The 15,158-nt window shown below is 42.9% G+C and overlaps 2 protein-coding genes across 7 annotated transcripts in view; one reads left to right on the top strand and one right to left on the bottom strand.

Moving 5' to 3' along the window:
• The window catches only part of LOC106553089 (retroviral integration site protein Fli-1 homolog), a 31,391-nt gene extending 30,634 nt beyond the window's left edge, over positions 1 to 757 (bottom strand). For 4 of the 5 annotated variants that reach the window (XM_087728066.1, XM_087728068.1, XM_087728069.1 and 1 more), the window contains exon 1: positions 649 to 757. In XM_087728066.1, the coding sequence (XP_087584192.1) occupies positions 649 to 666 (18 nt within the window). In that variant the 5' untranslated portion in view covers positions 667 to 757. Of the gene's footprint in view, positions 1 to 139; positions 350 to 648 lie in introns of those variants that run through there. The other variant, XM_087728070.1, reaches the window with a different exon arrangement.
• Positions 358 to 15,158, top strand: part of ETV2 (ETS variant transcription factor 2) — a 29,425-nt gene continuing 14,624 nt past the window's right edge. Inside the window, exons 1-3 of one of the 2 annotated variants that reach the window (XM_087728071.1) lie at positions 358 to 1,249; positions 11,830 to 11,925; positions 14,009 to 14,086. In XM_087728071.1, the coding sequence (XP_087584197.1) occupies positions 14,011 to 14,086 (76 nt within the window). In that variant the 5' untranslated portion in view covers positions 358 to 1,249; positions 11,830 to 11,925; positions 14,009 to 14,010. Of the gene's footprint in view, positions 1,250 to 11,734; positions 11,926 to 14,008; positions 14,087 to 15,158 lie in introns of those variants that run through there. The other variant, XM_087728072.1, reaches the window with a different exon arrangement.

The following is a 15,158-nucleotide window of genomic DNA, read 5'->3' as shown; positions in this document are numbered from 1 at the left end:
TGAAGTTGGAAATAACGAACGAATTTAAAAGAAGCTGAAGTTGGAAAGGATAAAAAGCTTGACAAAAATCAAAAAATGGATTAATAACAAGAAGATGAAAGCAAGAAATAAAAATCGAATAAAAATAAAGTGAACTGACCTCTTACCACAGGGGAGTCATTCCAATTTGGGGGTGACGTGTCCCCCCAACACTTAGTATCCTACCCCCAGACTTCTGTATTTTGGCATGGAGATGCCATTTTCATCACCTCTCGCTGGGCAAATCTGGATGGTTTGGGGAAAGACGCGTCCCCTGCGTCCGGCTGTGACAAAGTATGGGGATCCCCCAAAACTCTCTCGCCTGCGTGTTCGTTTGCTTGGCCAGAATTAGCGGTGCAAGGGGCTCTCTGCCTCACAGCTGAAAGTGTCTGGTGGTGGTTTGGTTTGGGTTTTTTAAACTCAGAGACATCAACCGCCACGAAAGGGAAGGAAGAGGAAATTTTTTTGTACCAGAAGGAAAGAGCGGAGGGGGCCCCTGTTTCTGGAGCTGGGTGTGTATGAGACAGAGAGGAACTGAACCAGAGACCAGCTCAGTGCAAACTGGAAGACAGACACAAAACAAGGGAGATCAGCTGCTCACAAAGATGGAGGAACTTCTCCAGAACTTACCTTGATGGTGCAATCCATGGCACGCCTCTACCTGCTGCTTTCCGCCTAGACCTCCATGGGCATTCAGATGAGTTGCATTGGCAAGGGCTGATCTTGCGCAGGGGGCCGGATGAACAAGGCTTGGTGTGTGTGTGTGTGTGTGTGTATGTGTGTGTGTGTGTGGTGTGTATGTGTGTGTGTCTAATTTTGGGAAGTGAAGTCACACAAACCGCCAGGGCTGGTTTCCTATTGGTGTGACCAAGCTTACAGGCTCTGAAAGTTTTTTTTTTGTTTTTTTTAAATAGCATTGTTGGCTTAGATGCATTTTTTTCCTCTTCTTGTTCAAATTACAAATGGGTAAGTCAAGAGATTTTTTTTTTTTGAGATTGCAATGGACAAGGGACAAGGGCATGGGAGACGGCGGGTGGAAAACAGAGAGGGACGAGGGCAGAAAAAGACCTGTGGTTGTTCTTGAAGGCTCATTTGATTTATTTTTTGCAGGAAGCAAGACCAAGAGGGATGCGCCCCACAAAAGTCAGGAGGACCCGAAGCTTGATCTTTAAAGCAGGCCCTTTTTTATGGGTTGAAAATTAGCTTCTGGAGTCACTGTACACATTCAGAGGTAACTTCTGTCAACTTGTTTGCCCCCTTGTTTGCGCCATGTTACCCTCTTCAGCTAAAGGGCATTGCTTACAGTGGGGGCCTCCTAGATTGAGGACAGGCAAGCCTGATGAATTATTTACTGAAATTTAGATCTCAATGAGAACCAGAATCGCAAACTGCTTACAAGTTCATGCTCAGTGATTTCGTCTGTGATCCTTGATTCGGTCTCAGCTACGTTATTGAATGCTGTTGCTCTGTTATGCCGTTGGTAGGGAAGTTATTTTAGCCTATTTGAGAGACTAACCTGTTAGGTGAGTGAGTGACCTGTGGGCACTCTCACAAAATGGCCTCCACCTTGGACCACGGTGTAGCCAATCATGTCCTGCTCCAAGGGTTGGGAGACAATAGGATGAGATTACCTTTTTTAAAATTTATGGGCAGCTTTCTTTCCGCTTTTGATGCCCGTCTTAGCTTTGTTTTATTTTTTATTATTTTCTGTACCATTGGTCTCTCTTCTCAGCAAAGAAATAACCTGAAATTCCTGAGCTTCTTTTTTGTAGTCTAGAGATTCTTGGAGCCTCAAGTAGAATCGGGTGGCATTCCTATAAAAATTATGTCAGGGCTGGAGTTTTGCTTGGCAGTAGGGCACTTCTCTATTCATTTAATTATATGTTCTGCTTAATCAAAGGATTTTTTTTTAAAAAAAATTGAGGTGGTGCAGAGACATCAACAGACACAATGGTCCAATGGGCAGGTGAGGATGCAGTTAATCCACTGATGAGATCATTTTGTTAGAACGAAGGATACAGTGTCCATGATATCAGTGAGATTCCAGTCAGTTTTGTCTGGGTTAAGAAAACGTTGAGAAAAGAGTTTGTTTGAAAAGAAAACAGGGGAAGAAGTGGAAAACGTGATTCTCAGGTGGAGACTTGTCAGATGTCACATGGACGAGACAAGCATCCATATACAGTCTGTTTCTTTGTTAATTGAGATTAATTGACATTTATTCAGTAAACTGCTGAACGTTGTTGATGTGAATTTTGGATTGGAGTCATTCTAATTAGAATGATCTGATCTGATCCTATGAGCAGGAACAACGTTTAAATAAACCACAGAGCTGATTATTCTATCTCGTGCTTCTTCTCTTGGGTCCTCGGTGAACTCATTGGTTATTTATATGCTGAAGTGGCTTCATAACATAGGGACCTAGAACAGTGATGGCAACCGAGTGTTGAAAAGATTGTGCGGAAACACCGCGCGTGCGCTCTTCGAAGCCATGCTCTGGAAAAGCCGAACGTCCGGGTTCTAGTGTGCATACGCACCCTATGATCAGCTGGCTGGCGCACATGCGCACGCCCAGGCTCATTTTCGGCGTGCAAAGGGATCGTGAACTTCGTTGGGAAGTTGAACGTTGAACTTCCAGGTTCTGTCACACATGCACACCCGACAATTAGCTAACTGGCTTGCATGCACACACTGGTTTTTGACACGGCCTCGTGCATGAAGGACAGCTGATCATTGCACGCATGTGCCCCAGAAACCCAGAAGACAAACAGGCAAGGCTGTGAGTGCTGGACAACATGGCTTCATATGCCACTTTGGGCACGCAAGGCCATTGGTTTGCCATCCCGGATCTAGAGCAAGGTATCTCAATCTTGGCCACTTTGAAATGTGTGGTCTTCAATGTCCAGAATTCCCCAGGCAGGTGGCAAAGGTTGGGAAATACTGATCTAGAGGCATCAACCAGGCTCTAGATTGCTTTACAATATACTAGAAAGTTGGGCCTATATTGTATTGAACAAATCACTATTGGTGAGCCATGTACAATAAGATGACTGTATCTACCCATGGCACATTTAACCTGATTACTTAATTTATCCATAGTCTGATTTTGCACATTATCTAAACTAACCACCTAGACTATCTTTGAACTGCACAAGGGGAATAAGAAAATGAACCATGGCTAATGTTATTTAAATTTAGTAGGTGGATATAAATGCAACTATTTGGTTTTTAGCTCACCCCATTAAGTTGACTTCAAGTCATGGTTTAATTAACCTCCATGGGTTGTCTGCAGAATAAATAAATTCAAGCCCCAGCAAACTATGTTATAGATTATTGTGATGTACTGCAACAGTGGTGGGTTGCAATTTTTTTTAGAACCTCTTCTGTAGGTGTGGCCTGCTTTGTGGGAGTGGCTTGCCAACCATGTGATTGGGGTGGGAGTGGCTTGCCAGCCATGGGACTGGGTGGGAGTGTCTTGCCAGTCATGTGACTGGGTGGGCATGGCCAACTTGTAAAACGTGGTGAAACTCACTTAACAATGCTCTTGCTTAGCAACCAAAATATTGGCTCAGAAACTCTGGCATTTGAAGCACGCAAGTCTTAAAGCTGTCAAGTTACAAGACCCTTCCACCCCTAAGCCTTTAGGGGAAAAAAAAAACCCAGGGGTGTTCAAACTTGATAGCTTTAAGACTTGTGGACTTCAACTCCCAGAATTCCTCCTCTCGCTCTTCATCTTGATGATGTGCGGACGGGCGGGGGGAGGGAGGTGGAACCGGTTCTAAATGGCACTGTAGATTTGTGGAACCTCTTCTATAGAAGAGGTTAGAACTGGCAGGAACCCACCCTTGTTATGAAAATAGAAACCCATTGCAAGAATAATATTGAAACAGAACTCAAACAATAATTAAGTTAACCATTTGATTTAAGACTACTAATTGTACCTCTCCTGCCAGTTTCTCTATATAAGTATAGATACATCATACCCATCATGGTATTCAATAATAATAATAATAATAATAATAATAATAATAATAATAATAATAATAATAATTATTATTATTATTATTATTATTATTATTATTATTATTATTATTATTATTCAACGACTATGGCACAAACCAGCAGTGGTAATTCCAGTGGTAATTGGCACACTGGGTGCTATTCCAAAAGCACTGGAATTACATTTAAAACAGTTAAAAATTGACAAAATCACCATCAGTCAAATGCAAAAAGCTGCACTGCTTGGATCTGCACGCATATTACGAAAATACATTACAACGTCCTAGGCCCCTGGGTGGGGCCCGACTAGTAACCAATGCCAAATCCGGCGAAACAACTGGCCGCTGTGATACAATTGTGTAATAATAATACTGATAGATTATACCTGCCCCGAAAATCAGGTGGCAGAGGATTATTACAAGTGAAGCAAATAGTTGAAGAAGAAAAACATGCACTGGCTGATTATTTAAAAGAAAGTCAAGAACATCTATTAATCAAAGTAAAGAACAAAAATCTATTGAAGGTCCAACAGATGAAACAAGAATACAGAAAAGGTGTGATAAAATCAAGAATGGAGAGTTGGCAAAACAAAGCATTTCATGGCCAATTTCTGGAAAAAATAAAAGATAAAGTGGACAGTGAAAAAACTTGGTTATGGTTAACAGCAGGTACATTAAAGAAAGAAACAGAGTCACTAATCCTGGCTGCGAAAGAACAAGCTATCTGCACAAATGCCATTAAGGCCAAAATCGAAAAATCCTCTGATGATGCCAAATGCAGACTTTGCAAAGAAGCTGATGAAACTGTTGATCACATACTCAGCTGCTGTAAAAAAATCGTGCAGACTGATTATAAATTGCGGCACAATTCAGTAGCACAAATGATCCATTGGAATTTGTGTAAAAATTATAATATTAAAACAGCAACAAACTGGTGGGAACATAAGCCTGAAAAAGTCACCGAAAATCAGATGGTCAAGATCTTGTGGGATTTTCACATACAAACGGACAAAATACTGGCGCATAATACACCAGACATCACACTGGTTGAGAAAAATAAGGTTACAATCATAGACATCAGAATACCAGGTGATAGCAGAGTCGACGAGAAGGAATATGAAAAAATCACGAAATACCAGGACTTAAAAATCAAAATTCAACAACTATGGCACAAACCAGCAGTGGTAATTCCAGTGGTAATTGGCACACTGGGTGCTATTCCAAAAGCACTGGAATTACATTTAAAACAGTTAAAAATTGACAAAATCACCATCAGTCAAATGCAAAAAGCCGCACTGCTTGGATCTGCACGCATATTACGAAAATACATTACGACGTCCTAGGCCCCTGGGTGGGGCCCGACTAGTAACCAATGCCAAATCTGGCAAAACAACTGGCCGCTGTGATACAATCCTGTTGTTGCGAATAGTAATAATAATGCTAAACACAGATAAAGAGTAAGAAAGAACAAATTAATATAGGCATAAAACTGGAAAAAGAGAAGGCGATAGAGCTACATCCAAATACATTTAAATGAAGGCAAGAGGAAGATAAAAAAAATCAACTTTTATTTAATCAACTGTGGGTGCAACTAAGTTATTGAATCTTTGCTATCTTATAAATGCTTCTGAGTTCAAGCCAACATCCTTCACTATACCTCCACTGTCACATCTTTCTACCTTTCTTACCTCCATTACGTATATCGATATGCTGCTTTTCTTCATCAAACTTTCTATCAACCCCACCCAAATTTGAATTCTTGTGCTTTTCTGCTCCTCTCAACTCATCCAATCTTCCTTCATTTGTTTTCCAGTTTGATCCTTGTTCATTCTCTCTGTATGACCAAACCATCTGAAGCATATTCGTTTTACACTGGCCATTGCCTTTCGTACTTAAGCCACGTGAATTCAGCCCTCATTCAATACTCTTGACCTTATCTCTTCTTGTTTTTCACACGTTCTTCTTAGAAATCCCATGCTAACTGCACTCACCCTACGGAAACGCTACTGAAATGGTCATGTTTGTCTCTTCTTATAATGGTTTGATAAAGGGGAAAGATACCATGATATGTGTTGTTTATAGTTTCCTGGCCTCAGTGCCAGGCCCTGGTTCTAAATTTTGCTGCTGAAAGCATTCGAGGGGCTGGCCATCCAACGATAGACTTCTCTCGTTATGCGACTGTCTGGTCTTTCATCTCTGCAGGACGGATCTTCTGCAGATACCATCAATTAACAGTTCTGTTTGATGGGCTCCATTGAAAGCACGCTCACTCTGCTACCCCCACCCACCCCCCTTGCAGTAGAATACACTCACCAGGCTGTGCCTGCACAATCTACTCAATTGGGGCTGCAGCCAGCTCGTTGGTTGCATCCACACGATATGTTAAGCTTGGCAATTTTCTTTCTGGTTTCTCATTCTGCGTGCATCCTGGGCAGCATGAATCTTGGCCATCGAGTTAATGGTTTAAGGTTTTAATGGATTTGTATGCCGCCCAATCCCAAAGGACTCCGGGCGGCTTACATAAAAACAATTTGAAAATATTAAAAAGAATTTAAAATACAAGATAAAACGAATTAAAAGAACGCAACATGCACTCAATCTTGGTGGGGCTGAAGTTCAATCAAAGGTCAGCAGCCCCAGGCCTGCCAGAACAGCCAGGTCTTAATAGACTTTCGGAAGGCCGGGAGAGTGGCGAGGGTCCGGTTCTCAGGGGGTAGATCGTTCCATAGGGCCGGAGCAGCTACAGAGAAGGCTCTCCCCCGAGAAGCCGCCAGACGACATTGTGTAGTCGACGGCACCCGGAGAAGGCCCACCTTGTGAGATCTTATTGGGCGCTGGGAGGTATGTTGCAGGAGGCGGTCACGGGACAACCACTTGTCTGAAATGGTATAGGGTTTCCTGCTTGAGTAGGGGGTTGGACTAGAAGACCCCCCAAGGTCCCTTCCACCTCTGTTGTACTCTTCTGTTCTTAATTACGCGTGCTTTATTTATTTATAACTCATAACTCACGTCAGAGTTCTCTTTTAGTTATTTGGAATTTGTGCTTTGAAAACGTGGTTTCAGTTTTCTTATTTTTTCTTATTTCAGTATCTTATTGTTAAGATAACATGTTATGAAACAAATTACCGGCCTTAATGCTTTACGATGCAGCAACAGCCCACAACAGCATTAACAGTGGTGGTTCACAGTCATCCCAAGAGTCAAAACTAGGGGATCCACTCACATACAATGTGGCAAGCTCAATTCGAATTCATTTTGGTCCGATCCCCCTGGCTTAGAGCATTGTGTGAACCCAACCTCTTTTGTTACTTTGTAGTATGGTGGGGTTTTTTTCATAAATAAAAAATAAATGGGTTAATTCAATTATGCTGCAAGGTGCAGTGCTATGTTTAATTCTAAATCTGGCGGATCTTTGAAAGCCTCTCATGTACAGTAAGGGGACGCGGTGACTCAATGGCTAAGACGCTGAGCTTGTTGATCAGAAAGGTCGGCAGTTCGGCGGTTCGAATCCCTAACGCTGCATAACGGAGTGAGCTCCCATTACTTGTCCCAGCTTCTGCCAACCTAGCAGTTTGAAAGCATGTAAAAATGCAAGTAGAAAAATAGGAACTACCGTTGGCGGGAAGGTAACAGCGGTCCGTGTACCTTCGGTGTTTAGTCATGCCGGCCACATGACCACGGAGACGTCTTCGGACAATGCTGGCTCTTCGGCTTTGAAACGGAGATGGGCATCGCCCCCTAGAGTTGGGAACGGCTAGCACATATGTGCAAGGGGAACCTTTACCTTTACCACGTACAGTATTGGTTAGGGTTCTGGATGCCTGTCCTAAATGGCCCATTCAGGGAAAGGAATGTAAATTGTATTTTCTGGGTGCAAGTTTTGTTCTTAACAAACAGAAACAGGTACTCAAGGTGGACCATGCCACCAGCCCTGCCCTCAACCCCAAGGGCAGATCCAGGGGATGGTTGAGTAACTGGCCAATATTTTACCATATTTTCTATTTCATGTTTTTTAAATCATGTTTTGGGAAATAGAGATGGCTTCTTCTCTGCCTCTATCCAGCCAATGTTTCAGGGATCAGATAAAAGAGAGGCTGCAATATTATCTTGTTTTTTTTTTAAAAAAAACAATAATTTGCTTTTAAGATCTTTTCCCCCCTAAAACAATAGTGCCCAACTAGTGAAGAGAAGGACCAGGGGAGACACGAGAGCAGTGTTCCAATATTTGAGGGGCTGCCACAGAGAGGAGGGAGTCGAGCTATTTTCCAAAGCACCTGAAGGCCAGACAAGGAATGATGGATGGAAGCTGATCAAGGAGAGATTCAACCTGGAAATAAGGAGAACGTTTCTGACAGTGAGAACAATCAACCAATGGAACAGAAGTTGCCTTCGGAAGTTGTGGGAGCTTCATCACTGGAGGCTTTCAAGAAGAGATTGCCATTTGTTAGAAATGGTGTAGGGTTTCCTGCTTGAGTAGGGGGGGGGGGGGTTGGACTAGTTGACCTACAAGGTCCCTTCCAACTCTGTTAAAAAGCAACTTGTTGCCTTGGTCATTGCTACTTTCAGCTTGTTGGAAAGCTCCCCCCCCCCCCAACACTTGCTGTTGGCTAAAAAAACCTTCAGCTTTCCAACTTAGGCAGAGCAAAGGGACAGTTTCATTTCACTCTATGTTCTCCTCCTCCTCCTCCTCCTCCTCTTTTTCTACTACTTTTCTGAGCTCCGCTGCACCTGGTTTGTGCTTGGTGGTAAGGCGTGGGGGCCCTGTGGTTTCCGGTTGCTGTTGTGCACTCCTTGTCTCAACGCCGGGGCTGATTGCACAATCTCACATCATATTTTCGGAGGCTGGCATACCCACCCACCCACTCACCTCTCTGCTGAGATTCCCTGGAAGGGACACAGAAAGGAGCGCCCTCAAAATCAATAGGAGCCGTGCATGAGCCTACATGTAAGAGTTCTTCCGAAGGATCATTGGGGCAGTTGGAATGCTGGGCGAGGGGCCTGTTCATGGGATGAGGATGGAGAGCACATAGGGCTTTGGGGGTACAGAAGCTGGACTGCAGGTTTCATGAAGGACAGAGACCCCATGGCTATAAGTAGCCTTCAACTCCTCCTTCAGTTGCCACTGTATTGCAAATTTCAATTTGACAGATGCTTTCTTTAAATTCTTGGGTTGGAATTACGGTGAAATCAGATTTGTTTGGGGACTGAATGTCACCCACAACTTCATCCTATCTACCCTGGGGGATCAAGCCTCCACGGGGCATCCCATCCAGGCCAAAGTTAGGCATCCTTGTCCTTGAATAAGGCTTGCCCAGATGTGTTGAACGACAGTGGTCTATCATCCTTGGCCAGGTAGTGATGTGGGGGGGGGGAATTGCAGTCCAGCTGATTGAGTGAGGACCAGGTTGGGAGAGGTGAATTGAGACTCAGATGTGGGGCTAGCTTCTGGCTCAATTAGGGGGCAACAAGCTTGTTGGGTGGAGAGTCCTTTTGTGTGTTCCTTGCCCAATCTCAAGCCATTACTCAATTTTGTGGGTTTGTGGTTTAGTGCTGTTTAAGTACAAGGGGACTAGCTTCTCTATGGGTTGGGAAATTCTGCCACTCATTGCTTGTCATAGAGAAAAGTGCGCAGGAGAGATAGTGTGTGGTCAACATGGCCGAAATCAAGCGATTTGGTTTTAATTGCACAGCACAACATCACAATGCAACTAGACTCTGTTTTTTTTTTTTAATGCTTGTCCTTCCGCCCACTCCACTCCTGTTTCTCAATACAAGCATCCCTTGTGTTAGGAAGGTGCTTATTAGCACCTAAGTGGGGTGAGAATATCTAATATGCTATTAGAATAGAAGAGAATTCTTTATTGGCCAAGTGTGATTGGAGACACAAGGAATTTGTCTTTGGTGCAGATGCTCTCAGTGTACATAAGGAGAATAAAAATACATTCATCAAGAATAAAAAAAGTTACAACACTTAGTGACAGTCAATTTGACAGATGCTTTCTTTAAATACTTGGGTTGGAATTGCAACGAAATTGCAATTGATAGACAAGGTTACTAAAACAAGCTATCAAATCGTACTAAGAAATGATAAAAACAATATAAATTGAAAGATACAACCAATGTTTTTTTACAAGAAGAGTACTCAACTCCTCTGCTCGTAATAAAATTCTGTATACCAGCAGGCTTGAAATTTTAGACTTGGATAACCATGAACTACGCCGTCTACATTTCGACCTGAGCTTAGTGCCCAAGATAGTCTGCCATAAAGTCCTACTTGTCAATGATTACGTTTACTTCAACTGCAATGGCAAAAGGGCTATCAATAGATACAAACTTAATCTAATCGGTTCTAATCTTGATTGCAGGAAAAACGATTTCAGCAATAGAGTTGTAAATGTATGGCACACCCTACCTGATCCTGTGGTTAGTTCCTCTAACCCCCCATACCTTTTACCTTACGCTCTCTACCGTGGACCTTACGCATTTCTTAAGAGGTCCCTAAGGGTGTGTGCATAAGCGCACCAGCGTGCTTACCGTCCTTGTCCTACTGTCCCATTTATATGTACTCTTTTTATGCGTTTATGGCTATGTTTTCCTTATTTATATCCATTTATTTGTGTCACTTTTTTCATGTGTTTTCATACTTGTTTCCTTGTACTTGTTGACAAAGTAAATAAAAAAAACAAAAAAAACACGGTTATAATCATAAGTGGGGAGAGATAGATGCTAGGAAGGAAGAGATATTCTTGGTAAATTATTGACAGTGTTGTAGGAATTAGTTGTTAAGCAGAGTGATGCCGTTTGGGGGAAAACTGTCTCCAGATTAAAAAAAAAATCTCCAGATATTTTGCAGGTAAATATTTGGAGATTTCTCTTAAGTAGCAGTTGGATTTCTCCTATTGGAAGCACCAGAATTCAGTTGGGTATAGGATAACCACAGCTGGCTCACATCCCCCCCCCATGTTATGATTGTGACCCAATCACCCTTCTCCTTGCTGGTATTTGTTAAGCTCAGCTCTCCTCTCCTTTGGCCCAGCCTATAAGTACAACGGTAGGGTTGGCCAACTTAGTTCCTTCTAGGGTTGTGTTGACTTCTAGCTCTCCCTCCCTTCAACGTGCACGCCTTGTTGAGAATTGAGCACGCTTTCTACGTGTATAACTCTTTGAATCGCCTTCTTTCTGCCTCCTAGATAAACAGTGTTGGGTCTCAGGGAAAATCAACCTGGGTTAGGAGGCGTTTGACTCAGTGAGAAAAAAATTAGGCTTTTTCTGGCTCAGGGCAGGCCTTGGAGGAAGTCACGGTGTCTCCTTTTAAGATTGATTGGAGTTGGGAGGACCAGCATTGCTTAGAAGATTTGGCGAACTGTGTTGTGTTTTTGAGAGATAAACATCCCAGCCTCGCTTCCTCTCACGACCTTCCTTCTGTCTCTGAAATTTGGCCACCTGGTTGCCCCTCGGGGATTGCAAAGTCGTGATATACACTTTCTCTCCCTCCCCACCCTCTCCCTGTCCCTTTCACACACACACAGACACACACGCTGGCTGTGCTGACATGGAAAATCCGTCTGCCTCCCTCCCCCTCCCCTCAAAAACACAGAAAAAGTCACGAAACTCACTCCTTTATTCAACCAATGGGAGCAAAAGAAGTCCAAGGATATGAATACAGAGAGAAAAGGTGGGTGGGTGGGTGGGAATGGTAAAGACCCCTGGCAAGGGATAAGTGCCGGCCAATGCTTTTATGAGGAAAGCAGAAGAAACCAATTGGCCAGAGATACTCCTAGGTGTAACTATTCTTCTCCCAACTTCATAATCCAAGGAGCAGAAGATATTTTGTGCCGCTAAACTTTGGGATTTCGTTACCTGCAAGAAATTTCTCCAAGCCGGCCATCCCTTAAGAGACCCCTGCAAAGCGGTGAGTACAATCAGAGGTTGAAGCAAGGATTGTGTTGCAATGATGTGTCTGTGTGTGTGTGTATGAAATTTCATGCAAAAATACGTTTGTTGCCCACAACCAATGTCAGACTTGATTTCTAGTATCTGCAGTCCGATACACGCAAAAAGCTATTTCATTTAGTCCTGCCAAAGAAATATTGAGACGCAAACATCTGGAGCATCTGGCTATCATAGGAATTCTGGAAGTTGCCAAAAGTTTTGGATGATGCTGAATTAGGGAAACCCGATTCAGTCCATTCTCGTCACTAGAGGTTAGGTGGATCACCCCCAAATTCTCCAGAATGGCACCCATGATTTGAATCTATCTTGGTTTTAATTATTGAATTGAGTTACTGAATAAATCCATTTTCTGGAAAGGTATAATTAGAGACATAACATTTAATTTATATTTGTTTGTGTGTTATGAATTTCCACTTTATATACATAAGAATATTAAGTACTTCACAAAATAGCTTTACGTAAGTGACTATTATATTTATGTACATGTAAATCTGAATCTATACATAGATAAAATATTTTATGAATGAAGGCAAACATACATGTCCCAGATCCTGCAAAATATTTTACATCTAGCCGATAAGAATTTTCAATATTTCTCAGTTTTATATAACTGAGTATCATACACACATGTGCATTAGATAAGAATTTTCAATGTTTCATTAGTTAGTTTTATGTAAGTGAATAATTTACATCATTTAAAAAAAAAACCCAGGTCATTGTTAAAGTCTAGTTAGCATATAAATAACAATGGCAACAATCAGCACAGTGTAAGATAAGATAAAGAACTACAGCAATTTCTATCCAGTGAACAACTCATTATTTAAGAGATCATTGCAAGGTGGACTAGCAAGAGTTTATGTTAAGTGAAACACACATTATGAATGCAGCCCAACATTCTTATACAATGATAAATAATTGAAACATTATTTAGAATGTTTTGAAGGGGGGGCAAGTGCATTTATTTATTTATTTTCCCAGAAATGAAACTTGGTGGCAGATGGGGGCTTTAGTCTTGGGTTGGACAGGTTTTATCCTGTCTCTCTCCTGATCAATGGTGAAAATTGTAAGGTTCTACATTTAGGCAAGAGAAACAAAATGCACAGGTACAGTATAGGTGGTACCTTGCTCAATAGTAGTAACATTGAGGGGGATCTTGGAGTCCTAGTGGACAACCATTTAAATATGAGTCAGCCGTGTGTAGCAGCTGCAAAAAAAGCCAACACAGTTCTAGGCTGCATAAACAGAGGGATAGAATCAAGATCACGTGAAGTATTAATACCACTTTATAAGGCCTTGGTAAGGCCACACTTGGAATACTGCATTCAGCTTTGGTCACCACGATGTAGAAAAGATGTGGAGACTCTAGAAAGAGTGCAGAGAAGAGCAACAAAGATGATTAGGGGACTGGAGGCTCAAACATATGAAGAATGGTTGCAGGAACTGGATATGTCTAGTCTGATGAAAAGAAGGACTAGGGGAGACATGATAGCAGTCTTCCAATTTCTCAGGGGCTGCCACAAAGAAGAGGGAATCAAACTATTCTCCAAAGCACCTGAAAGCAGAACAAGAAGCAATGGGTGGAAACTAATCAAGGAGAGAAGCAACTTAGAACTGAGGAGAAATTTCCTGACAGTTAGAACAATTAACCAGTGGAACAACTTGCCTCCAGAAGTTTTGAATGCTCCAACACTGGAAGTCTTTAAGAAGATGTTGGATAGCCATTTGTCTGAAACGGTATAGGGTTTCCTGCCTAGGCAGGGGGTTGGACTAGAAGACCTCCAAGGTCCCTTCCAACTCTATTATTGTATTGTATTGTATTGTATTGTATTGTATTGTATTGTATTGTATTGTATTGTATTGTATTGTATTGTATTGTATTGTATTGCATTGCATTGCATTGCATTGCATTGCATTGCATTCCAACTTGAGGGATGAAAATGACCATCCACCTGCTCAAGCAGGCAGGGCAAGTACAGCTGAGCAGGGCAAGAGATGGTTTTGCAGGAAGTGAGGTGGGGATGATATTATTTGTCTCTATCCAGATATGGAGTCTTGGCAAGAAAACTGGAGGGATAACCCAGTGCAAACGGTCCCTGTTGGAGCAGAGATCGAAGCAACAGGTGAGTGATGTTTTGGAAAACAAAACCATAATTTTGTCTCGTTTGTGACAGGCCACTAAGTTGGCCTCGGCAAGTCCTTGCACCTCTGACCCAAACAGAGGAACCACGCGGAGCATGTCTTCTTCTGAAACCCTTGCCAAATCCTTCCCCAGCTGTGGCCACATGGTTTATAAGTAGGTGTGCAATTGGAAAGCAAGGGGTGTCTGCCTATGCTCCACTCTGGGACATGTGACCAGGCGGGATGAAGGAAGGAAGAAAGCTGAGAATGGAAGAGTAATATCAACTTTTGGAGTGGCTGCCCAACTAGCTCTTCTATAGACAAATTCCTTGTGTGTGCAGTCACACTTGGCCAACACAGAATTCTATTCTATTGGATTGCAACTGGAGTTGGGTGGGAGTTTCCCTAAAGCCCACAGCTGTTTTTGGTGCAATGCGCTCTACATGGGGCAGCCCTTGAAGAGCATTCGGAGACTTCAGCTCATCCAGAATGCAGCCGCACGAGCGATTGTGGGTGCACCTCGGTACACCCACGTTACACCTATCCTCCGCGAGCTGCACTGGTTACCGATTGGTCTCCGGATACGCTTCAAGGTGCTAGTCGTCACGTATAAAGCCCTTCATGGTATTGGACCTGGGTACTTGAGAGACCGCCTGCTGCCAATTACCTCCCAAAGGCCCATTAGATCACACAGATTAGGCCTCCTCCGGGTTCCGTCTACCAGCCAATGTCATCTGGCTACTACCCGGGGGAGGGCCTTCTCTGTGGCAGCTCCGGCCCTCTGGAACGAACTCCCCGCAGGGATTCGGACCCTCACCTCTCTCCAGGCCTTCCGGAAAGCCGTTAAAACCTGGCTTTGTCGGCAGGCCTGGGGTCGATGAGTTCCCTTCCCCTCTCGAATCATGTGGCTGTTGGTTGTTTTTTAAATGCCCTGTACTTTTGTAGTTTTTGTGTTTTTCCCTTCCCCTCCTTCGGGTTTTTGCGCCGCCCTGAGTCCCGTAGGGAATAGGGTGGCATATAAATAAAATGAAACTCAAACTCAATTTAAAAACTTCGTTTGTCCTTGATTGGCTT

Source organism: Thamnophis sirtalis, unplaced genomic scaffold (genome assembly GCF_051295495.1).
Source record: "Thamnophis sirtalis isolate CommonGarterSnake01/CBP01778 unplaced genomic scaffold, rThaSir2_p1.2 scaffold_13, whole genome shotgun sequence".
Lineage (NCBI taxonomy): Eukaryota > Metazoa > Chordata > Lepidosauria > Squamata > Natricidae > Thamnophis > Thamnophis sirtalis.
This window is presented reverse-complemented; position numbering and strand designations above follow the sequence as displayed.